We start from the raw sequence: 27,824 nt of genomic DNA on the forward strand, positions 1-27,824 counted from the left end.
ATCATGGAATTAGCAATCCAAGGTTTACCCATACACGTTTATCTTTCCTTCAGTTTTCCTTTCTTTCCAGTGCTTTTCCAGAGTGATTTTGGAAAGGAAAGCTATGTTAGATGGAACAACTGAACTCCCTTTCCTTATCTCGTATGGACTGAATATGAATCATGTACAAGGTAGTGCACAGCTGCAATTTAGCATCAAAAGAACACTGGGAAGTTCAATCATAGATCTCGTAGCATATCTAATTCACTTCAGCACCAGCTCATAGCAATATACTATTTTAAACTGGAATGTAAACATTTACTTACTTAACCTATGCAAAATATCACAGAAGGGATTATTTTGTATTTTGAGTGAAATCTCAAAGCCACTGGTCAGGACCTGGGTCCTCTGCAGTGCATAGTGCCACGAAGTCCACATTCAAAGCAGTCATTTTTTTCTGGGAGAACTTACCTTTGCCATCTCTCCCCCCCCCCCCCGTGTGTGTGTGTGTATGTATGTATGTATGTATGTATGTTTGTATGTATGTATGTATGTATGTGTGTGTGTGTGTATATATATGTATATATATGTGTGTATATATACATATATATATGTATGTATGTTTGTATGTGTGTGTATATACATATCAGTAGATTACTAGGGAACAGAGCCATATGCAGCAGCAAGCATGCTATTTTAATACGATGAGAGACTGTGTCAGGTCACATTAAGGCTCTTAATCATATCTCAGCTATACAACTCACAGTCCACAAATAGTCTGAACCTCAACTGATGCAGCTTATTATACTTTTGAGCTTTTTGTATTATTGATGTAAACCATGGTTTCACAATTCCTGACAGCTTAAACTTCCGGTCCAAAAGGAAACTAACTCTTTTTTTAAAAAAGAAAAAAGAAAATGGTAACAGTGAAGGCTATTTTTAATTAATACTTTGGTACCCAAGTTTCTAGCCAGGCATGCATTTAAATATATGTGACCTTTCACTGTGCTATTTTGAGTTGATATTAAAGTTACTTCTCTCTTCCCCCCCACTCATTAATTCATTCTTTCTTCTTTCTTGCCCTCCCTTATTAATTCCTGAATTGAAAATAAAACCGGGATTTTTTTCTTAGATTTTAAACATAATACTATCTATTATGCTTCTAGATTATATCAAATGCATTTTCATGGGAATAATTCATGTGCAAAATATTGAATAATGAGGACTGAAAAATGTCTCAGGATTTTTTACACTCACATTGCCCCTACAGTACACCAGGCTAGCCTGATCAGATCTTTCAAGCTAAGCAAGATTGGCCCTGGTTAGTATTTGGAAGGAAGATTTCCAAAGAATACCAGAGTCATGATGCAGAGGCAAGCAATAGCAAACCATCCCTGAACTTATCTTCCCTTGAAGACACCACCAGGAATCACTGTAAGTCACATGTTACTTTACAGCAAAAAAACCAAGAAGATTGCACTGAATTTAATGAAGTTAATTCCCACCAACATAAATGGAATCAGAATATAGACTCACATCTCTCTTTCTGTCATTATCTCTTTTTTAATGCTAGATTGGAATTTAACCAGTTCCCTAACCATGTTATGTAGGGCGTATCAATGAAGCAGGCCTAGGCTTGCCAGCCAACAGAAGAATTAAGTCAAGGACAGGCTATCTATAAGGGCATGTGAACATCCTTGCAGGAACAAAAGTTCACCTAGACCATTATGTTTTCCTCAGAGGCATGTCAGATAGCCACTTGAAGTGAATAATGGCAATGCCCTAACTTGCAGTTATTGTATATACACAACTCAATGAAACTTTTTTGCTACTTTTTGAAGCTGAAAGCAGTTTTTCTCCCCAGGGAACAGGTATCACAAACTCCTAAAGCAGGTACAGAAAACGGAGTGGTGGAGTCTGATTTGCTGTGAGGCCAAATGGCAAAGAATACAACTTCAAGGGCAAGAATAATGGAATCCAGAGGGAATAATGGAACCTTCAGGTGAGGCCTTGAGATCTCCCAGAATTACAACTGATCTCCAGGGAATAGATAACAGTTCCCATGGAGCAAATGGCTGCTTTGTACTCTGCATACAACTCTTCCCTCCCCAAACCCACCCTCCCCAGGCTTCACTCCAAAATCTCCAGGTATTTCCCAACTCAGAACTGGCAACCCTAATATGAATGTAGGCCTCAAGAGGACAAGCAAGCACCTTTGTGCTCAGTTCTCTTCCAGATATCCTCAAATGACACCTGCAATAAAAGCAGTGATATATGTTTGGACTGTAAAAATGACAACCTGAAGAAGCTCAGAGGAACAATACATCTGTCTTCTTCCTGATCTACATACAGGAGTCTAGTTCTCCAACACACCTAGATGTATACTCTGGTATCTCCAAGAAACAGATCTTATGAGATGGCTCATCTAACTGCAATACCTTGCTAAAAAAATAAAAATAAAAAAGGTGAGACCATGCAGCAACTCACAGAAATTCATGATGGAAATGCAGATGAGGCAGACATATAGAACTGTCAGCTTTGGGCTGTGAAATATCTGGAGATTTTGTGGGTGGAGCTTGGGAAGCATGGAATTTGAGGAGTAGAGGAACCTCAGCAGGATATAATGTCATAGAGTTCACCTCCAAAGCAGCCATTTTCCCCAGTGGAACTGATCTTGCTCATAATGGGAGATCTCCAGGTTCTACTTAAAAGTTGACAACCTTATAGCCGTTCTTAGTAGACAGGTAGGAATGCTACCTGTAGTCCAGGCTGCTTCTTTTTATGAAGGAGAAATGGGGACAAAAAAAGTCGCTGTGCCACCAGTTGGAAATGAATGCAAGAGCACTAACTGCAGCAAACTGCAGCAAGATTTTGGTAAGTCTCAGACAATATGCCCTGTTTTTATTTCTTTTAATGCAGAACCCATTCTATTAAACCATCTTAAATCATCCAGAAGTCAGGTCACCTCTTCAAGTGACTTTCTCCCTCTCTTGCCCTGCCCCCAAATACTCCCAGGATCATCAGGCATAGGCCAGGCAATTATAATGGCAGAGCACCTGGTTTGCTTGTAGAAGGCCCTGGGTTCAAGCCCTGAAATGTCCAGTTAAAAGATTCAGGCCAGGGATCCCCAATGTTTTTGAGCCTAAGTATAGGAGAGAGGTAATTTTAACACTGGTAAAGAGGAAAAAAGACATGAAAGAGAATGAAGCCAACACTATAATGGCAGCTGCAACAGAAACATTATTTTACTCTGTACAACGAATCAGATCTCCAATGGCAATTAGAAGTCCTGCTTGACAAGAGCCGCATGTGGCCCACCTGCTTTCTAAAAACACTTGGTGGGTGCTAAAAAAGGTGTCAGTGGCCAACATAGTGCTCATGGGTGCCACATTCGGGACCCTGATTCAAACAGTTGTGAAAGATCTTGGCCAGAGATGCTGGAGAGCTAATGCAAGTCAGAGTAGACAATACTGACAGGCTCATGATCTGAGGTTGCTTTTCTCTGGGAAACATAAGATTGGCTACCACCTGTTCTTTGAGAGATGTACTGACTAAAATCCTTCCTCTGCTCTGAGAGAATCTCTGAAGACCTCTTAAAAGTCTACCTATTGGAAGCAGTTCATGTACTGCGGTGATGAAAGCTACTGGAAGAACAAAAATCAGTCTACAGTGGTGATCATGGTTGGTGACACTGATGGATTCAAGAGGGTTATTTCAACACTAATTTCCTGCCAAAAAAGAACAGTTACAGGACTTCTACTTCTTAAAGAAAATGGGAACAAGGGACAACTTTACACTCTTCACCAAGGCAGATCAAGTAACACACATTGCCACTAAGAGAAGTGGAGTCTAATCTGGAGAACCAGGTTTTTTCCCCCATGCTCCTCCACATAAAACCTTGGGCTAGTCACAGTTCACTCAAAACTCTTTCAGTCCCCCCTACCTTACAAAGTGTCTGCTCTGGGAAGGTGAAGTGAAGGTAATTGTAAGCCACTTTGAGACTCCTTAAATGTAAAAAAAACCCCAACCCTTCTTCATCTTCTAGATAAGAATTGTGTGGGGAAACACTCGCCCTGCTTTCCAGGACAAGTATTTTTTTTTCCAAAATTCTTCACTCAGATGGAAGACTAATGAAAGTTACATCTCCAAATGCAGATCTAGAATGTCCTCAGAATCAAAAAACATAATTCAGTGAGGTATGGAACATGATGGAGAAAGCACCTCCATGGCTCTGATCCCCCATGAGGGCCCAGAGAAGTGAGAGAGAATGATCCCAGGCGAACACCCCCTGCAAGCCACCCAGGATGCAGCTTCCTTTTAGACTAAGCCAGAATTGAAAGCTGTTTTCCAGCATTCAGACAAAGTCTGCAAGCAGAATGGAAGCATTTACCTTTCCCAGTTTCAAGGAGACCTGTACAACACCTTTCATAATGTTTATTTTCAATAAAGCCCCACTGAATTCAATAACCATAAGAAGTTTGAGGTTACCAATGGCCTAAAAATGTGGGGAGTACCAATGGCCTAAAAATGTAGTAGTATGGAGGCATTATTTACCATACTAAGACATAATTCACCTTCTCCCACAGCTCCCCCCCTCACCCCCTCCACACCCTATCTACAGCCCTCTACATTGCTTACTACTGCAGGCTTTACCACTAATAGATCTATAGCTGATTACGCACAAAGACTTTGCTGGATAGTGGAGGCCAGTGTTCGCTGCAGCAAGATTTCTTGTACAGACACATTTTCTGGAGCCCCACTTTCACTTTCCACTCTTTTTGACCCTTTCCACACAGGCACGAGCAGGGGTGCGTCGGCATGAACAATGCCGATGCATCCCCCAGGACTGTTCGCATGGACAGTAGGGGTGCAGGCAGGGTAGGGGTGCAGGCAGTGGTGCAGCCTTTGCACAAGCTGCACCATCCCTGAACGCTGTACCTCATCTCCTGGCGAATCGCAGAGGCCAGGGGACACCCCCCTCCCCCCGCAGGCTGGAGCAGAGGCTCTGGAGTCGCAGGCCGGGGGGGGGGGTGTCTTCTGGCCTCTGTGACGCGCTGGAAGCCAGGCAACAAGGTACAGCGTTCAGGGACGGTGGGGCGGGGGGGAAATGGCACCTTCCAGCCTCTGCCGTTTGCACGGCAGCAGTTGGAAGACGTTGCTTCCGAAAAACCTCGCTCAGGGAGCAAGGTTTGGAAGCAGTGTCTTCGTGCCGCTTGGGGGTGGCGAGGCCAGCGCTGCTGCGACGCAGCGGCGGCCGTGCAAACCCCTCCCCAGTTACGGCGTTTTTGCCGTCCCTGAGGCACTCTATTCCACCCGTGTGGAAAGAGCCTTTGCGGCAAGTGAAACCACTTATAACATGATTTAAATCTTGCTTTGCCATCAGAACGGGACAGATTTGCCAGTGGACACAGCTTTACCCGGGAGTTCTTCCCTCTGCCCATGGCCAGCCTTTCCACTCCCTCAAAGTGCTTTGCACACCTTCCCTCTCACCCCCACTTCATGCTGTCAGCTCCTTCCTGTTTCCCTCAGTGCACTGATCTGGAGATTGATAGATCAGTCTCTCATATGTATAGTGATAGGGGGTGGAGAGAGAACTTCCCCGCATCTCTGTCTAATGTCTGTATTCAGTCTCTCCTCCACCAGCACAGCCTCAGCCCAGAACATCCTCAGTTGTCAGGTGCCCTGGAGCCTTCCCCCAGTCCCCCTCTGCATGATGCCGGTTCCTTCCTGCTTCTCTAAAGTGTGCATATTGAGAGACAGAGAGATCGATCTAGATATAAGGTAACAACAAAGAGGACTTTTGAAAGGAACAGTACAAGCAGACATCTTTTTGGTTCCAACGCACCTCTCCCGCTCTGCTTCCACCCTCCCCAATGGCTGAGAGCGCTTTTAAAACTTTATTTCAGGCAAGACTCTCTCTTCTCTTCTCTTGTGACAGTGGGAGAGAGTGTGCGTGTGTGGAGGTGAAGGGAGTGTGGAAAAGAATATCAGCTCTGTGCCTAAAAGGCTGTTGATGGGCGGAGTTAAGAGAACCAGGAGAAGCAGAGACCCAGCAGAGTTCAGCAAACTGTGCTACAGGCTGTGGGTTGCCTCCTCGCATGCAAACAGAGAAATGTGAGGAGAGCCCACTGCACAGAGAACAGGCTTGATGCAAGTGTTCCATGCATAATGGGCCTATAACTCCATAAGTTGGCTTGCACAGTCTTTTCGAAAAGAAAAACTGATTTCTCTTTCTGGTTTCCTTTCCATTGCTTTCTTAACATCCTTCTCTCTCTTCCATTCAACCCTGTCAATATTTTAGCTCCTTTTCTACTTTTGACGAAGCCCAGTCACTTTCTAAATGCGTAACAGAATACAAGGCAGTGAAGTCTGATAAAAAATGATAACTGTCCAGATGGCCTTTGGCTATAATTGCAGTTAGACAAAACACAGTCAGCTGAGATGGCATGCAAAATGGCAATACTCCTAACATTGCATGATGCTGGGAAGGAAACTAAGACAGAAACCAATATACAGCTGAACTGAACTCCAATCCTAGTGCAGTCACTGCAAAGTAGTCAGGCTGGCTCAAACACTTTCCAGATTGTACAAAACAGAAATGTTCAGGAGGGCATTTTTATAAAGGGATTAGAATTGTAATATAAATGGAACAGTGTAGCAAGGCATTTTCATTAACGAATAGGACTGCAGTATACTAATACATTTATTTTATATACAATCTTGCTTTTATTGCATAGCCTCCTACTGTCGCAATCCACTTTCCTAATTGTTTATGGTTCTTTTTGGCTTAGACAGCTAGCCATTTGAATTATTTTCAGACTCTGCAACTCCACAGCATTGTTCATTGGATGTCTTACATTGTATGATTGCATTGTATTTTTATATGTGTGGAACTAAGTGTGTGTGTTGTAATTCGCCTTGCATCCTAATGACAAAGGCATACTATAAATAAAATATGTCAATAAATAATAGCTTCTTTTAACAGCTTCTAGACCAGAGGTCCTCAACCTTTTTGAGCCTGCAGGCACCTTTGGAGTTCTGATACAGTGTGGTGGGCACAGTTACAAAATAGCTGCAACAAAAAGTTTGATGCAGGAGGTGGTGCCTGGAACAAACTGGTTGCTGAAGCTTGCTTTTAGTCACACAATGACGATTCTTTTGTTGTAGTAGCAGCTGCTGCCAAAGCAATTTTTAAACAAATCTTCAGAGCCAATCAAATGTACAGTGACCATTCAGAAGCATCACTGAGCAAAAGGTCAATCTGGACCTTCTCATTTTCTGCAAACACTTGGTTGGCACCACAGTGGCGTGGGGAGGGAAAATGGTGCCCAGAGCAAAATGGCACCTCCCCCACTGCGGCACCATTTGTGAGCCTCACAAGGTCTCCTGGGAAGTGTAGTTCCAACCAGGCTACTTTTTCAGCTGGCTGCTTTTTGCAACTGGCTAAACTCAGGTAAGGGGGGGCATGAGGGCGGGGCGCTGCAGGGGGTAAGGCTCAGCCACTTCTGGGATGGATGAGGGGTGTGGCTGGGCCTTTGCAGGCCTTGGCTCAGGTGGCATGTGTACGTTGCGCTGAGGCCCAGCCACACCCCTCATCCTTCCAGGCAGTGTGGGGGTATTCTTTTGCCTCTGTGACTCCCACAGGGGCACCCAGGGCATTTGTCCCCAGATGTTCCCATGGCAGCTATGCCACTAGGGCACCAAAAAGGCATCCATGGGTTTCATGGCACTTATGGGCACCACACTGCAGACACCTGCTCTAGACCATTATGATTGCTGGACTCTATGTTGCATGCTGCTGACAGGCAAAACTTTCAGAAAAGTCACATGGTAATGGAAAGTACCATCACAACTGACCTACGATGATCCCATAGGGTTTTCAAGGTTTTCAAGGCAAATGGTCCAAGGTGGTTCACCATTGTCTGCCTCTGTGTGGTGACCCTGGACTTCCTTCATGGACTCCCATCTAACTGCTAACCAAGGATGACCCTACTTCCAAGACCTGGCATGATCAAGCTGGTGTGTCATGTGTATAAATTCCATCAAGTCTCTTTGACTCATGGCCATCCATACATTTTCTTTAAAATATTAAAAAAGGATTTTGTGGATATTGACTCTATAAGAATGGCCCATTGGATACTCATCATGGAGGGACCACTACAATCACCGTTGCTCTTTCTTTGGAGATCTTGTTCAAGAGTTTTAGGATTATCGGTATTGATGGAAAGGTGTATAACAGGCCAGTGGGCCAGGTTGAGGTCAGGGCATCGACAGCCAAGGCTCTGGGGTAAAGTACCTTGTCATGAACCTTGGTAGTTGAACTAGTCATCCCCCCACCAGAAGGTCTGCAGGGCAGTCATGCTTTGTTGATGGCATCGGTTCTTGGGAACCTGTTTGACCTGCTGTAGGGATGAAAATTTCCCCTATCATGGAATGAGCTTTGGTTGGGCCAGGTAGGCCTTTTCCCATCTTTAGGAGGGCTTTGGAGAGTCTTGTGGGAATGAAAGGTAGGTCTGTTAAATGTGGATGGTTGCTCCACTTGGGCATTGTCTTCCATTTGTCGAATGTCTCAATAAGCACCTGGTCTAGTTCTTTGCCAAATAGCATATCGCCTTGAAATGAGTATCCAGAGACTACTGTTTTGGAATGTTGACTGGCTTGCCAAGCCCGGAACCATGAATTTTGCCTGGCAACCATAGAAGATGCCATGGAGCTTGCTGCTAAGATTAGTTATCCCTCAAAAATTAAAAATCACTTCCAATGTATTTTTAAGTTACTCCACATTTTTCGTCTTTTTTTTAAAAAAACTGGCCCTATTCTGATAGGGAAATGTTCAAATTTAGGACTCCATTCCTAAATAAATCCACTACTTTTATGAAAATTCACAGCTCAGCTCCTATTAAATACTGGAAACAAAAGGAACTATGAAGGACAACAGAAGGGCAAAGCTTCCTGAAAAGGTAAGAACATAAGAACATAAGAACAAGCCAGCTGGATCAGACCAAAGTCCATTTAGTCCAGCTCTCTGCTACTCGCAGTGGCCCACCAGGTGCCTTTGGGAGCTCACATGTAGGATGTGAACGCAATGGCCTTCTGCGGCTGTTGCTCCCGATCACCTGGTCTGTTAAGGCATTTGCAATCTCAGATCAAAGAGGATCAAGATTGGTAGCCATAAATCGACTTCTCCTCCATAAATCTGTCCAAGCCCCTTTTAAAGCTATAAAGGTTAGTGGCCATCACCACCTCCTGTGGCAGCATATTCCAAACACCAATCACACGTTGCGTGAAGAAGTGTTTCCTTCTATTAGTCCTAATTCTTCCCCCCAGCATTTTCAATGAATGCCCCCTGGTTCTAGTATTGTGAGAAAGAGAGAAAAATTTCTCTCTGTCAACATTTTCTACCCCATGCATAATTTTGTAGACTTCAATCATATCCCCCCCTCAGCCGCCTCCTCTCCAAACTAAAGAGTCCCAAACGCTGCAGCCTCTCCTCATAGGGAAGGTGCTCCAGTCCCTCAATCATCCTTGTTGCCCTTCTCTGCACTATTTCTATCTCCTCAACATCCTTTTTGAGATGCGGCGACCAGAACTGGACACAGTACTCCAAGTGCGGTCGCACCACTGCTTTAGATAAGGGCATGACAATCTTTGCAGTTTTATTATCAATTCCTTTTCTAATGATTACCAGCATAGAGTTTGCCTTTTTCACAGCTGCCATGCATTGAGTTGACATTCCCATGGAACTATCCACTAAGACGCCTAAATCCCTTTCCTGGTCTGTGACTGATGGCATGACCCCTGTAGCGTATGTGAAGTTTGGATTTTTTGCCCCTATGTGCATCACTTTACATTTTGCTACATTGAACTGCATTTGCCATTTCTGAGCCCACTCATCTAATTTATCAAGGTCCGCTTGGAGCTCTTTGCAATCCTTTGTGGTTCTCACCACCCTACATAATTTGGTATCATCTGCAAACTTGGCCACCACGCTACCCACCCCTACTTCCAGGTCATTTATGAATAGGTTAAAGAGCACTGGTCCCAAACGGATCCTTGGGGGACACCACTCCTGACATCTCTCCATTGTGAGAACTTCCCATTTACACCCACTCTTTGTTTCCTGTTTCTCAACCAGTTTTTAATCCATAGGAGGACTTCCCCTCTTATTCCTTCATTGCTGAGTTTTCTCAACAGTCTCTGGTGAGGAACTTTGTCAAAAGCCTTTTGGAAATCCAAGTAGACAATGTCCACCGGTTCACCCCTGTCCACATGCCTGTTTACACCCTCAAAGAACTCTAGTAAGTTTGTAAGACAGGATTTGCCTCTGCAAAAGCCATGCTGACTCTTTCTCAGCAGGTCTTGCTTTTCTGCATGTTTTATAATTTTATCTTTAATGAAAGATTCTACTAATTTACCAGGAACAGATGTCAAACTGACTGGCCTGTAATTTCGGTCCCCCTAGATCCTTTCTTAAAGATTGGTGTGACATTGGCCATCTTCCAGTCTTCAGGGATGGAGCCTGATTTCAGGGATAAGTTGCATATTAAAGTGAGAAGATCAGCAATTTCATGCTTGAGCTCTTTAAGAACTCTTGGGTGAATGCAATCTGGGCCAGGGGATTTGGTAACATTTAGTTTATCAATGGCTGCCAGAACTTCTTCCTTGTCTACCACTATCTTCGCTAGTTCCTCGGATTCGCCTCCTAAGAAGCTTGGTTCAGGTGCAGGAATGTTCCTCACCTCCTCTTGGGTGAAGACAGATGCAAATAATTCATTCAGCTTCTCTGCAATCTCCCTGCCATCTTTTAGCACACCCTTTGTTCCTTTGTCATCTAACGGACCTACCGCTTCCCTTGCTGGCTTCCTGCTTTTGATGTACTTGAAGAACTATTTGTTGCTGGTCTTGATGTTCATAGCCATACGTTCCTCATAATCCTTTTTTGCCTCCCTTACAGCTAACTTGCTTCTCTTTTGCCACCATTTGTGTTCCCTCTCATATTCTTCATCAGCCAAACTGGACTTCCATTTTCTAAAAGACATTTTCTTTTTTCTGATAATTTCCTCAACCTCTCTTGTTAACCATGGTGGCTTTCTTTTGGACTGGGTGCTGCCTTTTCTAACCTGTGGAACACATTCCAGCTGAGCTTTTATTACTGTGTTTTTAAATAACCTCCAAGCATCCTGGACAGTTTTGACAGGTAGGTGAAGAGACAGGAAATAAAAGAAAGTGAGAAGTCATATCCAATGGTTTTGTTTTAGAAAGCATTGCTGTTTCCTCTGGTATATGAGTTTCTGAGATTTCTATTGACCCTTGCAACCAAAAGGTAAAAGCCTCTCATACCAGTTCTTAAATTGATCTTTTCCATTGTTTGGAACAAAGCAGGATAATCAATAGCTATTTGCTTTTTAATCTTTCTAACTTCCTCAATGATGTGAACTCAACCTGACAACAAACAACAACCAATTCAATCAGTTCTTCTGAAGTTTGTTTCCATTTGGTGTTAAGCACTTCAGCAAGCGGAAGAGTGGGCCAAGTATGATTCTGACCCAACCCCCACCCCACTACAGACTCCTACTTCACTTTCACATTGGTTCTGAAGGCTTTCTGACTCCCAAGAGTCACATGAAATGGCTTGAAACAGAAGTAGGGAATGTTATCTTTCCATGAGAGGAGCTCCACTGGCACTGCTTTGGATCCAATCCATTGACTAATAATTCTCTCTGAAGCCTCAGTGCTGCTCTTACTTTCTATAGGTTTTGTTCATCCCGCTACAAGTGGGACAGATAAATGGTGATGAGAAAGATAAAAGGAGTATTTTCAGCAGCAGCAAATATCATTTACCTTTTGGCTATATGATTATTTGGAAGAGGCAAAAATATAGACCCATGGAATAGCAGTGCTATTTTACCTTACAATCTCAGTTATCCTTGTCGTCCCTTAGTGATGACACCACTTATTAAAATCCAATTAGCCCTCTGTTATGTCATCAAGTATCCAAATCAGGTATCTAAAGAATATTATTATATCATCATATCTACCAATTGTCTAATAATATTCTCATAAGATTGTTTCAGGAATTAAACTCCCCTTCCTCAAACTTCTGAAGAAGAAGCAGAACTAGCTAAAATACATAATGTACTAGGGGAAACCATTCAAACATGCCAATTACCACGTACAAATATTTTTTCCACACAGAACATTTTAAATGTTTTGCAAACATTTTAAAAAGAATCATTTTAGTGCAGGAAAACAAAGCATTTCCTGAGACAATGGTTCTTTCTTTGAGCTATTTTTAAAGCTACGGAGATATGGAGACTTGAAATCTACACATATTGCTGATTCTCATATTGTGTCTTTATAGCTTTGAAGATAGCTCACAGAAAACAAACAAAAAAGGAGGAAAAACTGTATGTTCCTGGAATGGGCAGGCAATACACATTAATTCATGTACTTAAATCATTGAAATGGTGCGCAGCCGCAATGCCAGCTGAGGAAATGTCCGTGGGAAATATTCAGTATGGAGAATCCTGAAGCAGCAGAAAATGGGAGGTGCGAGCAGTGAAGAAAACTAAAGTGAGAGTTTTAAACTCAGGCAGGAAAATAAAACATTTCCAACTCTCAACACAACAAATTAGAAATGCTTTGAAAACATTTCAGAAAAAATATTGCTAGTTTAGTGTTTTCCAAAAAACCCCTCCAATTTGGGCTGAAATAGGCTGTTTTCAAAATGTTATGAAAGGAAAGCTATGGTAAATTCCTCCCCAAAATGCTTCTTTTTCTGTTGTGAAGATGTTTTATTTGTGTTGTGCTGAAAGGGCCACAGAGAAAACTGATTTAGGCAACAACAGGTTCAATGGGTGAGATAGATAAGCACAAATACAAACAAACATCTGGTGTGGTGTGTTGGAGCAGGATATGGGAGACTAAAGTTTAACTTCTACCCTGCCATGAAGTTCACTGGGTGACCTTGGAGCAGTCACTTGCTCTCCGCCTAATGTATCCCACAGGGAATAAAACAAGAAAGCAATGGGAATGAAACAAGAAAGCAATAACCCTGTATGAAGCTCTAAACTTCATGGAAAGATAGAGGAAAAATTATCTTGTGTTGGTTCAAACATTAGGAGCTTCATCTATATAATTACTTGAAGAGCTGCCATTTTAATGTCACCATGATTAAATAAATAAGAAACATGATATATTATTCTGAGGTTTTGGGGGATATACTGTTTTATGAGATGTGCTGTGTTTCCATCGTGATTTTCCTAAGAAAACATAGTTAAGAAGAATGGCACTATGGTCACCATTATTACAAATGTGATGACTACAAGATAGGATGATGATAATCAGTATCTGTCTACCTGGGTCAAAATGTCAGATCAGAGTAGCCATGGGTTGAAATTAAAGTAGGCAAAAGTAGCAAAAAAAAGTATATATGCAATCTTTTATTTGATCTATCTATTATTTAATATATTAAAGTACTAACACATTGGAAGTTATTGTGCAAATGGAAATTCCATATTCAGAATTCCATATTCAGAACAGCAAGAACAATAAGAGACTGAATCAACTGAACCTCAGGTTACATAATAACACAGAACTACTGACAGCAAGGAACATACTGTATTTAAATAAAGATGATGGCTCAGTGAGTTGTGCCAATGAATGGATGCACAGATATATATTCTTCTGAGAATTGTCAGCAAGAAGAAAGACAGAAAGCAAGCAGGCAAGCAAACCAGGTTGGCTTGATGTCAGAACACTGGAAGAGCACTATTTATGGGACACTACGTAGTAGAAAAAAGAGACAAGCATTTCCAGGACCATCATAAATAATGCTACACCTTCTAAGTAACCTAAAGTAAATGGGGTTAGAAGTGCAACACAGTGCAGCGCTGTGGATGCACTGTTAGTACCTGAGGTTCAGATGGTAATATCTACTGCAGAAGTTGTTTTTCTTGACATCTATTTACTAGGAGAAAGTGAGCCAAAGGCATTTGATCCCTTCAGCAATTATGCTAATGAAATCACTCATATCATGAGCTAATTTTAGCCAATTGATTCCAGCTGTTATGAAAAGGGAGGAAAAACTAAGCCAAAAGGCACAAGCCATTTTTTTCCTGATTGATAGTGCTGGCACAATGAAATAATTTTTTATACTTAAAGTGGTCCAAGAGAAATCATTAATTGGAGGGAGGGCAATGCAAATATGATCATATTTTATTCAGAAAGAGTTTTAAATGAGCAGTATAATTAAAACAAACCCCCATTGCTTTAAATAATTACAGAATGTGACCTGGATAAAAAAATTTAATCTTCCATTCATCTTTGGTACTGTTATCCACCTCATTCTTTTGCATATTTAAATTGTGACAGATAGTTCACACAGAAGAGGGTAAGTTACTGTATCAAAAATAACTCTGAACATGCCAGCCACAGATGCAGGTGAAACGTCAGGAGAAAATGCTTCTAGAACATGGCCATACAGCCCAGAAACCAAACAACATCCCCAAAATAGCTCTCCTTAATCAACATTTAAAAGCTAATTTTTACCTATAAAATAAAGCAAGGAGGCAATGCCACTTGGCATCTTAATACTGCAAGTCAGTATTCGCTTTTTAAAGTAATTTAAATATGTATTTTGTACAATAATGCAAAAAAATTCAGATGAATCTTATTTATATTTTACCTAGAGGTAGTTCCCAGTGAGTTCAGTGTGGCTTGCTGTCTTGCACATAACTGCAGCAGTGGTGTAGTGGCTAAGAACAGGTGCATTCTAATCTGGAGGAACTGAGTTTGATTCCCCGCTCTGCCGCTTGAGCTGTGGAGGCTTATCTGGGGAATTCAGATTAGCCTGTGCACTCCCACACACGCCAGCTAGGTGACCTTGGGCTAGTCACAGCTCTATGGAGCTCTCTCAGTCCCACCCACCTCACAGGGTGTTTGTTGTGAGGGGGGAAGGGCAAGGAGATTGTAAGCCCCTTTGAGTCTCCTACAGGAGAGAAAGGGGGATATAAATCCAAACTCCTCCTCCTCCTCCTCCTCTTCTTCTTCTTCTCCTTCTTCTTTATATTTATTTGAAAACAGCATGAAAGAATTAAGTTATTAATTTCAGTATTTATTTGTATTTTTAAAGGCTTTCACAGCTGAAATCAACTGGCTGTGTGGCCGTGGTCTGGCAGTTTTTGCTCCTGATGTTTTGCCTACATCTATAGCAGGCATCTTCACAGGCATGTCATGCTGAGATGAGAGAAACACATTTCACCGTGACAAGCCTCTGAAGATGCCAGCCATAAATGCAGGTGAAATGTCAGAAGCAAAACCTACCACAAAACAGCTACGCAGCTAGGAAAATCCACAACAGTCAGTATTTATTTGCTTAAGTATTATACTAAGGATATGCATTTGGATATATCCAACCAAAATTAAACCCAAAATAAGCTGTTTCATATGAGCTCAAGGCAGTGGTGGGATTCAAATAATTTAACAGCTGGTTCTGGTGGTGGGATTCAAATAATTTAACAACTGGTTGTAATACAAGCACCATTTTAACAACCGTTTCCACCGAAGTGGTGTGAACCTGTGAATCCCACCACTGGCTCAAGGATATGTGAAATGACCCAAATCATTCCTGAAATTGCGGGAATAACAAATATTTATTTTCTAGAATTTTGAGAAGGTTTTGGTTTTGGGGATGCACAGGAATGTTTGTTTCCCCAGCTGTTAGCCAGCTAACACATGACACTTGAGTATCTGGGAAACCAGGTATCTGGCTCCATTATTTCTTGTGGGAAGAAATGGCCTCAAGTGCTATATGAAGGAATTGTTTTACCTGTTGAACTCTGGCGAACCGAAGTGTGATGTGTCAGGAATTTTCTTGATTAAGAAAGACAGTTGCAGATGGTAATCAGCTGCTAATACTGTTGGGCCTGGCTGTTGCGGGCATTAGAAAAATCTTAAGAGCAGCAGACAGAGGAAGGCAGGCAAGGAATGGAGGGAGGGAGGGTATAGTATGGTACAGTCTTTCGTGCTTTAGTTTTTACTCCTTTTGCCTTTTGTGTTGTTCAGAGTCTGGCTTGGTTTTGTTCTTCTAACTGTTAGGACAGTACTATAAGGACAGTACTATAAGACTATTTGGGTCTCATAACTATGTGGTAGGAAAACCTCTGTTTTTATTATAAGATCCTATGTATTTTGCTCCCAAGAAACTATTACTGAAAAATAAAGAACATGAGTATGTATTTTTGTCCCCATTCCATAAGTAAATATATATAAATATATAAGCAATTATTAACCATGAATCATTAAAAAAACTCAGTTCACTATATGCTTTTCCTGTGCCCTGCAGAGTTCACACAGTTCAATTAAGATTTTTTTCCAGTGCCAAGAAATTCTATTCTGCATTAGAAAGAAGAAAACTCAAATGTTGGTGTCTAATGGCATATAAAATCAATCCAATGTGGCCCTATATTGCTGGATCAAATTTAATAAAATTCTGAGCCACTGAAATTGCCTGTGCCTGAGTAGTGCTTGTAAACTCCTATGTATGCTTGCTGTGCCGCCTGAAGCTTTATTGAAGGCAATGCCTTTGCTGCACCATCCTCGGCGGCTGCCAAGCTACCTCTCCCCATCTGGATTGGACTGTAAGGATTACAACTACAGTGGAACCTCGGTTTTCATTGCCTTCGGTTTTCATCAGTTTCCATCAAATTTTTCATTGAAAAATTTGTATCAGTTTTCATTGATTTGCCTCAGTTTTCATTGATTTGCAGTAAGGTCCAGGGGTTTGTAGACAAAGCAGTTGCAGGCCATGTCTGCAACTTGTTTAATGACAATGTCTTGTCCCATTTCAGACAAATCTTAAAGAGGAGTCAGAAACAGACCACTTTGGACAGCTTTCTGGTGCTACATTGGTCCACTGGCTCCGAAGCTGGTCCTAGTGTTTGTTACTGTTTTCAGCATTAAACACTATGTTTATTCACCAAAAAATGGGTTTTTTGGTATGTTTTTTGGAGTGCCTAGAATGGATTAATTGATTCCCATGGAAAAGTTTGCCTTGGTTTTCATCGTTTTTGGTTTTCATCGATTCTTTTCAGACGGATTACCAATGAAAACTGAGGTTCCACTGTATTAGATTTTATACTGAGGCACTGGATTATAAGTGGGCAAGTAACACCTAATGGAACATGGCTTATAATAACATAAACTGCAGGTTCCCACTTTTAAAAAATAAAATAATTCTATAGGTTCTACACAGTCGTACAAGCAAATCTTGAAAATAAGAAGCTCTCTTATACGGAAAAACTCACAAGTGAAATGATGCATGATGAGAAGAACCAAATGATTTTCATTTAACAATATGGTTCAGACACAGTAATAAACTTGTCCCTACCTATGTCTGTTTCCCAGCATTGAACTCCACAGAAGATCAGAAACATGCAACAATTCTACACTCAGTTTTAAACTTTCTGCCAGGCTAAAAGCTATACACAATTATTCCAGGAAAACTGAACAATATTGAACGTCTTGCATGCTTCCAAAAGCATTCATTCCAGTATTTTCTGTCCCTCCTGAGGGCTACCCCAGTAAGCTTGTTCATAGTATTTTAATTTTGCAAGTTATCTTTCCTGAAGAATATGATTTCTTTTTTATTCAGGAAAAAAATGGTGTCTTCTACTTTAAGAATTTCTAAATCAAGGCTCCCCCCACAAACATACACACATACATGGAAAATACAAATCTGTTTAAAATACCATATTTTTAAAATATATATTTTTGTTCTTAACTCTGTGCTCATGGCTTTTTGCCCAATGAAATAAACTGCATTTTGAAGCACCTCTGAACCTTGCATGACCCACAATAGCCATAGACCAGGGGTAGGGAACCTGCGGCTCTCCAGATGTTCAGGAACTACAATTCCCATCAGCCCCTACCAGCATGGCCAATTGGTTCCCTACCCCTGCCATAGACCATAGCACAGTAGCTGGCGTACTTTTCAACCCATTCAAGTAGTCAAAGTAGCTTGAAGTCAAGAGCATGGCCACTGAAGAGCCAAAAGCATGGTGTCCCATTCTTGAAAATCCCAAAATCACAGTCATGGTGAGGCCAAAGAGGATGCTGCCCAAGTTTGTAGTGTTTAGACCACAGTATGTATGAGATTGCCATGGGCTAGGCGGGGAAGGGGGGATCACATGGTACTAAAACAAACCTGTAGGTTGTGAACCAAATATACAATTTACATACTTACTGGGTTGAGAAAGAATCTTTTTTCTTCAACTACTAAACACCAAAGACTAAATACTAGGAAAAATTCAACTTCTCATGACAATCGTATTATTGCAGATAAAAAAGCCATCTGGAAAGGTCTGACATACTTGGCTTAACAACATAGTTTACTCTTAAGAATATTGTTATATATTTGACCAAATTATAACGGAGAACAAGTAGGTTTTAACATTGTATGCTTATTTCATTGCCTGACTTTGATCACTCCACTTAGATGCTTATTCTATGTTACAGTAGTTTGCAGTGGTTTAACTCTTAGGCAAGGATGAAATACAATTTATTGTTTAAACCATCTTTTAAGGAGGCTTGCACAATGAAATTGCTGGTTGGATCTGGCTTTCAGTAGAAGGGAAGGGAAGGATGAAATATAATACAGCTGTTCATAAGAAACTTTTAAAAGATTTAAAAAGAAAATCCTGCCCATAAACCATTAAATGGAAGTTGATTTTACACATTTATTATAGGTTCATATTTCCTAGAACTTTTTGGTCCTGAAGAAGTTTCATAATATAATCTGACTGCTGTTTTATGCAATGCAGAAAGGCATGTAGAGTAAATTTTATAACCATAAATTGACTTAGTGCACAAGGGGAATAATACTGTCTGTGTGCAATACATTCTCTTCTATTAGATGAAGACAGTATACTTCCTCATTTAAATAAGTAACCATGTTTCTTCTATCTTTAAGATGAGATTTTAACTTGCAAAAATCCTTACAGGACACTGTTTTTACACACAACGAGACACAAACACACACAGACTAACTTTATTCTGTGAGTTAGGCAGATGTTATCTCCTATTATCATGGAGATTATTTTTTTCCCATATTGACCAAGAAAATCTAAATTTTAACTATGATACAATAAAAGTTACAGTGCCGTCCTTAGCAGAGTTACATAATTCTAACTCAACTGACATCAGTGGGTTCAGAAAAGGACAACTCTGCTTAGAACTGCACTCACATTCTTTGTGCCAGCAATTGGGATTATAAATGGTGAAAGAATGAAGGAGCAAACATCCATATACTAAAAAACCTCAACACGTCTCCCTATTTTTCATTAAGCTCCTTGGAATGATATCAAAAGGGAATCCATAGATCCATGATGGGATTACCATGTTACATACTTGAGGACTGTATATGTTGACAATAAATCCGAACAAATGCCCACTGATATTTCCTACCCCAGCTAAAATGTAGGTAGCCTTGGTATCCTAATACTTACAATTGTGAAGTTCATAACTTTGAGAATCCAGATGGTCATGGCAAGGTTCACCAGAATTAAAATCATTAGGAGTAGCACAAAGAAATAGAGGCACCTCTTCCGCCAGCCATAAATCCCCACTTTGTACACATGTGGTCCTTCTGAGCTCTGCATGGTGCTCCTGTGAGCGTACTGTTCCTGAGACATCTGGAACATAAAGGTATACATTAAGCTGCAGGATAAACCCAGACAATTGTAAGACCTTGCGCTTGTTGTGGAGCATTTTAAAATTACCTTCTGTACAAAGCTATGTCTTGTGCTTTGCTGCTGTATTGCTCCTCTGGTTATTTCGTATAGCAACGAATCATAATGGAAGTCTATTATATACATTTTGAAACACACACATACACACACAAAAGAATTACCCATGAAGGCTGGCCTCAAATGGTTCTCTTAGCAGCTCCAGGTTTTTGCAAGGCAGGCACTCTAGGGCCCTCAAAATCCAGAGGGGGAAATTTTGCATGCATTTTGCAAAAAATGTTGAGTTCAGCACTTTGTTTTGAAGATGCAATATTACTTCTCTGAGGCTTTAATTTAAAAAAAATCATCTCAAATAAAATTATTCTTAGGTGCTGCCAAAGAAAGGGCACAGAAGTGTAGCTCTTGGGATTCCTTCCCTGAAGCAAGCTTAATATACAATGTTACTCTAGTTGCTCATAAGCATCAAATAACTGCCAAAAGAAGCAGGTACCTTGCCGATGTTCTTAAAGAACATCCTGATTAGCAAAGTAAACCCATGCTTATCTCAGAATAATGGTGCTGTTGAAGAACAGAGGCACAGAAGTAAAAAGAAAGGAAAAGAGAAAAAAACCCGATAATTTTTGCTCCGTGAAACATAAAGTGGCATAATAACCAGGAGTACAAACACTTCTTGGAAGCTAAGGTGACAGTTTGTCAGTGCAGCAAAACCTCCTTTGTTGAGACAGCATTTCATACATGAAACTAAGAGCAGGTTCACCCACAGGCTCACATATTATCCCCACTTTCTCCTGTGGTCCTCTTCATCCTCTTTGGATGAATTCCTCCACTACTGACAAGGTTGCCATCCCCAGGTTGGAAATACCTGGAGATTTGGGGGGTGAAGCCTAGGAGGGCAGCATTTGGGGTTTTATGGAACAGAGTGCACCTTCCAAAGTGAACTGATCTCTGTCACCTGGAGATAAGTTGTAATAAGGAAGATCTCCAGCCAGCACCTGGAGATTGGCAACCCAAGCTATAGAGTACATAACTTCTAGCATTAGGCATTGGTCTTGGTCATAGAACACCATTCTTCTTTAGGAAATTGAAAGGTGCCTAAAGCTAATGTTCTGCAGTGCAAGACCTGCTATAGAGGAATGAATTCTGGTACAGCCAAGCTGAAATTAAATCCACAATTAGTTGTCTCAGCTTAGTTCTGGAATATCAGAAACAACTCAAAACTTCCAAAACTCTAGTGATGATGATAATTTATCTTCCTGAATGTTGGGAATGTTTCAGGAGTTGCACAAATGGAGAAGGAGAAACAGGAAGCATCTCTGCCAAACTACTCTTTAGTGGTGAGCCAAAAGACCATTATTTTCTATAGGAAGATTGTCTACTCCCATAAAAGAAAATAATAGGCCTTTAAAATTGGGACATGCAAGGGAGGGGGAGGGGCCCCAACATCTAGACATGGCCCACCCACCCTAGCGGAGGGAGAGGGAGAGAGGGACAGCACAGCCAGACAACTGAATGACATTCTAAATAAGGGGCAGTAGCCTTGGTCTTCAGAGTGCAGGGGTCAGGTAGTGTTTAATTTAATTATTGGATTTATATTCTACCCTATCCACAAAGAATTCCCTTTCAAATTTTTGGACTCCAGTGTCTGAAGGCCAGATCTACCATCCAATGAAAAAAATGTCCCTTTAAATTTTAAAGAATTATTATTTTGAATGTCCACAGTGCCACTGAAAATAGCACCTTTTAAAAACTTTAAAGTAACATTATTTTCAATGGGAGGTAGACCTCATATGGCAGGTCTACTGCCCAGGAAAAATAATGGATGGTAGACCCATGCTCCAGAAGCCAGGTATATCACTCATTATTTACAGCACCTTCTAGCTGTTTGGAGGCACAAATACTCTTTAGATTTTATAGGGCATCCAGAGTTTAGCAGCCAGGTCTTCCCATGGAAAATGATGACCCTTTAAAACGTTCAGGAACACTGTGCCACCGAAATACTGATTACCAGGGTGTGCTTCCTCTTCTTCCTTCTCTCTCCTGCTCCTTGGACAGAATGTGGAGATAAATGAATGATACCAACATTTCTCCTTTTAATGCTGTGACTTTTGGTGCCAAAATCCCTGAACTGAAAACTGTGCCTGAAAAAAGTTACAAAAATGGTATCAAACTTCCCAAAATGTTGGCATGCTGACAATCATGCCCTTAAAAAGAAAAAAAACCTGACTTTAAAAAGAAAGTTTTGAAGTGATCACTGCTAACTTGCTCCACAATGGAAAAAAAGGAATGCAAGGGGTAATAGAAAACACAATCCAAGCCATGATCTCTCTCCCCCCCACACACAAATTGTATACACAAACATTAAGGCATCATGTAACAGATAACCCATCATTTCAGTATTATAATCAGTGAGATTCACCTTGACCTTCTGAAATGTAATGCAGGAAAATTACATTGGTCTAAGGACAAACGTACTGTTCACTTTTCAATCAGTGCAGGACAGATGATTTCACAGGAAATAACTAGCAAATGGAGAGCCCTTTATACAGCATGCCCAAAGAAATTGATCTGAACACATAATACCAAGCTTTGGTATATGCTGTGCACATTTCCCCTCTAACCCCAGTTTGCAGCTGTTCTGAATCCTGGTATTTAATAAAGATAGAGAGCTGTATAATAGTGGGCAAAATCTGCTATACTGTGAAGAGACTGACAGGATTAAAAAAATTAAACTAATATTTCTCATGATTCTGTATGGGAGGATATTACAACAAAAGTATTATAAAATGTATGGGTATGTGATGTAGTTAAGCTCTCAATTCCAGAGGGAGGAGGAAGGAACCGCACCTTACAGTCATTTGCATATTGTGGCTGATCTGATTGTACATTAATTCATAGCTGCCTGCTTAATAGGATTTTACTTTTACTAAATACTATTTAGTGACTGACCTACAGGCTAATTTGATCCCGTTTATAACAATCCCCTCACCCACATTCACTTATTATGGGAGCGGATCTGTAGGAACAAAGTTAGGCTGTTCGAAACTCCTGCATGATAATCTGTTTAAATTAATTAATCACTCTAGTGACAGATGAGCACTCCAAAAGCACTGAAAAAATCTTCTACTAATCTGATTCTACTACAAGTAACAGAAATAAGTTCTTATTGGGGAGGAATGTAAATAAAAGTATAACCCAAATGATGCATACATTACTAGGGTGGGGATGTTTACAGGGGGGAAAAAGGATGCTGCATCATGGTTGTGGTGGGTTTTTTGGGCTGTGTGGCTGTGGTCTGGTGGATCTTGTTCCTAATGTTTCACCTGCATCTGTGGCTGGCATCTTCAGAGGTGTATCACAGAGGGAAGTCTGTTATAGACTGTCTAGTGAGAAGGGAATGTTTAGTGGGGTATATATTGTCCATGTCTCAGGGTGGGGAACCAATCGGTAAGTGCAAAGGTGTGGTTGAGTGCACTGTATGCAGGCGAAACATTAGGAACAAGATCTACCAGACCACGGCCACACAGCCTGGAAAACCCACCACAACCAGTTGAATCTGGCTATGAAAGCCTTCGTCAATATGTTGCACCACAATTGCAGAGATTTTTTATCAACATAAACTAGAGAAGCTGCAGAGGAGAGTCTAGGCTGCCATTTGTTCAGCTTTGTCAACCACTATTCAACAGGCTCGGCAACAGCACAGCTGCAATAAGCTCAACAAAACTACAATAGGCACCCCCAGAGGGCTCATGCTTAATGTCTGAACCAGATCTCAGTTCATGCATTTCACGACTATGCTACCTGTGAAGTGTGAGCTGATATAGCTGCCTGAGCTGATGGCAAGGGCTGAATGTCAGGAGGAAATGTTGCATTCATTCCATTGCAGCAGTGGGGGTGGAACAGAGTTATCAGAGCAAAATCTCAAAATAAAGGGTACATTAGAGCTGTGACATCTGAAACAAATTACATCCATTCTGCCTCTCTGGAAGTGTGAAGTGTAGAAATAAGGGCATCCATTAATTTTTAAGGGACTATGATTTCTGGAAAAAGGGATAACCTTTGCAAAATACAGGGCACTTGGCAGCCTACACAAGTAATGGAAGGAGTTGCCTAATTTATATCACCTTGTGCAAATCTGCGATTTTTGAACTTTTTTTCATTTTTTTTGAATTTTTTTATATTCATAAAAAGAGTAAGCAGAACTCTAACCAGCATCTATGGAAATGCATGAGCACCCCATCGACCAGACTACTGGAGTTATGACCTATGTGTCATCAGGCAATTTCCCCGAACGTCTATTCTTCAGTCTATTACCATTGTATCCAAAACTGGTAGAGCTTCAATTTTTATATACATTTTACTTGGGTTGCTTCTAGACGAGAGTTTTCATTCTAGTTTTGCCTCCAAAATTTTGACAGTTTTTGCTTGACAGCCTTGCTCCAGTCCTCACAGCTACCACTGCAACTCCTGCAACTGGAGGGCTTTTTCAGGCTTTGTAAAAATGGAAATGGTTAGATTGCAACATGCAACCATTTGCCAGCACATCTGAATTACCTAACCAATTTCATTGGAGAGATCTGCAACATTTAACCTGATATCAGAGCATAATTGTAACTCTGGGTAAGGGTGTGGTTAGGTAATTATAGCATAAGAAATTAATGGAGAATTTTACGGAGTTTCCTTTAGATGGTAATGTATATTTTAAAGTATGAAGCTACTGCCTGCTCTCTGCCCTGACCACAACCACTGGATCATAAAGACGGTACACAATAACTTTTTTTGAAAACTACACCACTGCTTTTCTAAGGAAACAGAGAATGACAGCTAATGAGTCAGTTCATACAGCTTTAGTTCCAAGCAACTCCCCAGATAATATTAGCCTGGCCTCCTGCCACCTTTCCTTCTTCATAGCACAGAAGAAAATGTCTTGCCCATCTTAGGCAAAGAATCTGCAACACACACACAAAGATTGATATCAGATCTGTGCAGACAATGAAAACAAAACTGCTCTGCTCTAAAGAAAACTGCAAGGGCACAGGAAAACTGATTTAAGAGGCATGATTCAAATCTGTAAGAACACAGTCTGAGATTGATCCTATGTGCAATTTACCTCATGCATCTAGCCTCCAGTTCTCCAAGAGAGAACAAATAATGGTGGTTATTTCATTGGTAGGTACTACACAAATAAAAAGTCTAAAGAGCATTGTGAGACAAAGAAAGAATGACGGCAAACCTGCTATTTCAAAATGGAATGGGGGAAAGTGTTCGGCATCACATCTTTTCTATTTTATTCTCATTTCAGTAACTGAAAAGAAAGCTAAATCACCAAAGCCTTTATTATCTTTAATGTATGTGTAAACTTTTATCTTGGGAGAGTTTTCCCCCTTTTCCATGAAATATAGATATAATAAACACCAATAAGGAAATATAAATGTAATAATAACTCTGATATGTACACAGAAATCCAGCATTAATTATTAGTAACAAACAGCACTAACTGATAATTTGATGTGATCTTGGTGGGTAAAGAGCTAAAGACAGAACAAAAAGCAGAAAAGATATGACATAAACAAAAGTTCAAGGAAAGCATCCTGTCTTTCAGAGGTTAAATATGCATCACATTTAAACCCCTTAACTCCATTTATTAACTTCCAGAGCGCTGAAGAGTTTCAGAACCATCCTAACTGTTGAAGCAACCTATGCTGTTGGGCTGGCAATATTTTTAGAGTTATAAATGAAGTAATGTACAATCTTTGAAGCATGTCTCAGAATATCCTACTGTGTCACCAGGCAAATAGTGTCTAAGGGATTCTGGGCTACACACCCTGCATCTTGCAGTGTGAGGTAGCTACATTTGTCTGCTATAGCAAAATGCAACAGAAGTCCAGTGGCACTTCAAAGTGACAATTCTCATTTGAAAATGAGATTACTTGACTCACAGCTCACATCTTGTGTCTTAGGAAGTTAAATGTGACTCAAGAAACCTCATACTGGGTGATTCCCCATGGAAATTAAACGTGGTTAAAACCAAGTTTAAAAATAAACAGCACCTTTTCATTGCGGTTTCAACCTCCCAATTGCAGAATTTATTCAGTGAAGACATGTAGGACTGTATCAGGTTCCAGAAACAAATTGATCTCTGTGTTTTGTCTCTCCTGATTGGCTGGTGTGCCGTGTTGGGGCGGGTCCTTTTTTCCGCCACAAAAAAACATGATCATGTCATCACGCGATCATGTCATTACATTAGAATGGTAACACGTCCACCCCTGCTTTCTGATTGGTTATCGTTTTCTTGTTTTTACGTGTTTTTATATTTTATACTTTTGAAAAGTTTTCCTTTGCGGCTGAATAAACGGATTTTCGCTCGTTTGGATGGGTGAATGGCTAATCATTTAAGCGGCTGCTCGATCTCCTATGGCAACGTTTTACCATTTCACATGTCCTCGTCTACTCGTGCACGCGCTCTCTAATCCCAGAGGTGAAAACGAAACCAGGAAATGTTGTCCGTGCATTGCTCAGCACCTGCTGATCGCTGATTGGTTGTTAGCATTTACGTCATGCTCCACGGTGGGATTTTTAATTAAAGATTAGTCCCCCGTTCCTCCTCTCGAGACTGGGAAAAACCACGGTAAAAGAAAAAGTTGTACTTTCAAGCAGGTACAGCCAGGATGTGGAATGGGGGGGACAAACACCAGAAACGGTAAGAAATCCTCTTTGTTGCTCAAGGAGTTGAGAGGCGTTCCTGAAACCTGGTTTTTTTCACGCAAGTACCATGCAATTAATTGCCAGTGGGGAATCAACCACTGAAACACATTTTTTTATTTATTAAGGTGGCTGTGTCAGTGGCTTCATGTACACAGATGGCTTCAACTTTCTATATAACCAAAGCAGGGAAATGACTCACTTTTTAAATATAAAACCATATCTAAATGTGGAATATTTTTCATCTTTTGGTACCCCTGTCACATTGCAGAATGTAGTTTTAAGGAGTTCACTGTTATCCATCACAATTTCTATATCAAAATGCAATTACTCTGTATTATTAATTTTTATATACCACCTTAGATAGATCATGGGGAAGGTTACACCTTTTTAGTAAATATGCTGAGACTCGGGATCTGCTAGAAATTTGTTAAACGTGGATTTTAATCTTAACTGAATTATACCTTTTGTTTTATAAACTTTTTGTTTTATAATTGAACTAACTGTTAAATTTCTAATCCACGTTATCGTTTTCATAAATGAACTTTGATGCTGGAATGTATAACTGCTCATAGTTATGCCAATAAAGGTTTTTTGTATTTGTATTTGACTCACTCTTATTTTTCCTGTCTATTTCCTTCAGGAACTGAGGTGCTTCAGAAATAAGGTAGCATTTGTTTGAAAGCACTTTTCCTCAGCCCTGTTATCACACACAAGAAGGCAAAGGATGTCCACCAACTTTTATTTTTCTTTTCCACAGGCACTTCCTTTACAGAAACACACTAAAATAAATACTTGAGGCAGATATAAACTTGAACAGCAACTCAGATTTATTTGACAGACAGGAGATGGTAAAGGAAGAATAACAACCTGGAAGTCGATAAGGATGAGGTAAAGTAGGCAGGAGGCAAGAGGAATACACACACACATACAAATTACAAGAGAGCTTGGCACAGAGACTTATAGTTTTTGGTTTCTTAAGCACAGCACTTAAGATTACTTGGTTCAATTTAGCTTAGATGTTTCATGGCTTGTACAGTTCCTTTGTTTAGATGTTTCTGGCTTATGGCTGTTTACAAATATATACAGGGTTCTAACACTGGCTTGGTACTTTTCCACTATACCATCACACAGTCCTCACAGTTAGGTAAAACCCTCAAAACAAAACATAAACATTCTACTAAGGTAAATTTAAGGCAAATCCCTATACTCCATGTCGACTAATGAACTCTCCCCTCTTTAGAAGCAGTTCTTATCTTGGCTTATATTGCCTTCAACTTGGCTCTCCAATAAAACTATCCCTACCAGTATACGGTGTCTGCTTCCACACAGCACTCAGGCTGATAACCAATAGAATCAGTCACTCTCTTTGGCTGATGTACTCCCTTCAGAGTTTAGTTT

The 27,824-nt window shown here is 40.7% G+C and overlaps 1 protein-coding gene across 6 annotated transcripts in view; it reads right to left on the bottom strand.

Annotated features, from left to right (window-relative positions):
• The window catches only part of SGCD (sarcoglycan delta), a 556,728-nt gene that overhangs the window by 211,337 nt on the left and 317,567 nt on the right, over positions 1 to 27,824 (bottom strand). For 5 of the 6 annotated variants that reach the window (XM_048488180.1, XM_048488177.1, XM_048488178.1 and 2 more), the window contains one exon: positions 19,485 to 19,670. In XM_048488180.1, coding sequence (XP_048344137.1) covers positions 19,485 to 19,670 — 186 coding nt within the window. Of the gene's footprint in view, positions 1 to 19,484; positions 19,671 to 24,831; positions 24,841 to 27,824 lie in introns of those variants that run through there. The other variant, XM_048488176.1, reaches the window with a different exon arrangement.

Source organism: Sphaerodactylus townsendi, linkage group LG03, assembly GCF_021028975.2.
Source record: "Sphaerodactylus townsendi isolate TG3544 linkage group LG03, MPM_Stown_v2.3, whole genome shotgun sequence".
NCBI lineage: Eukaryota > Metazoa > Chordata > Lepidosauria > Squamata > Sphaerodactylidae > Sphaerodactylus > Sphaerodactylus townsendi.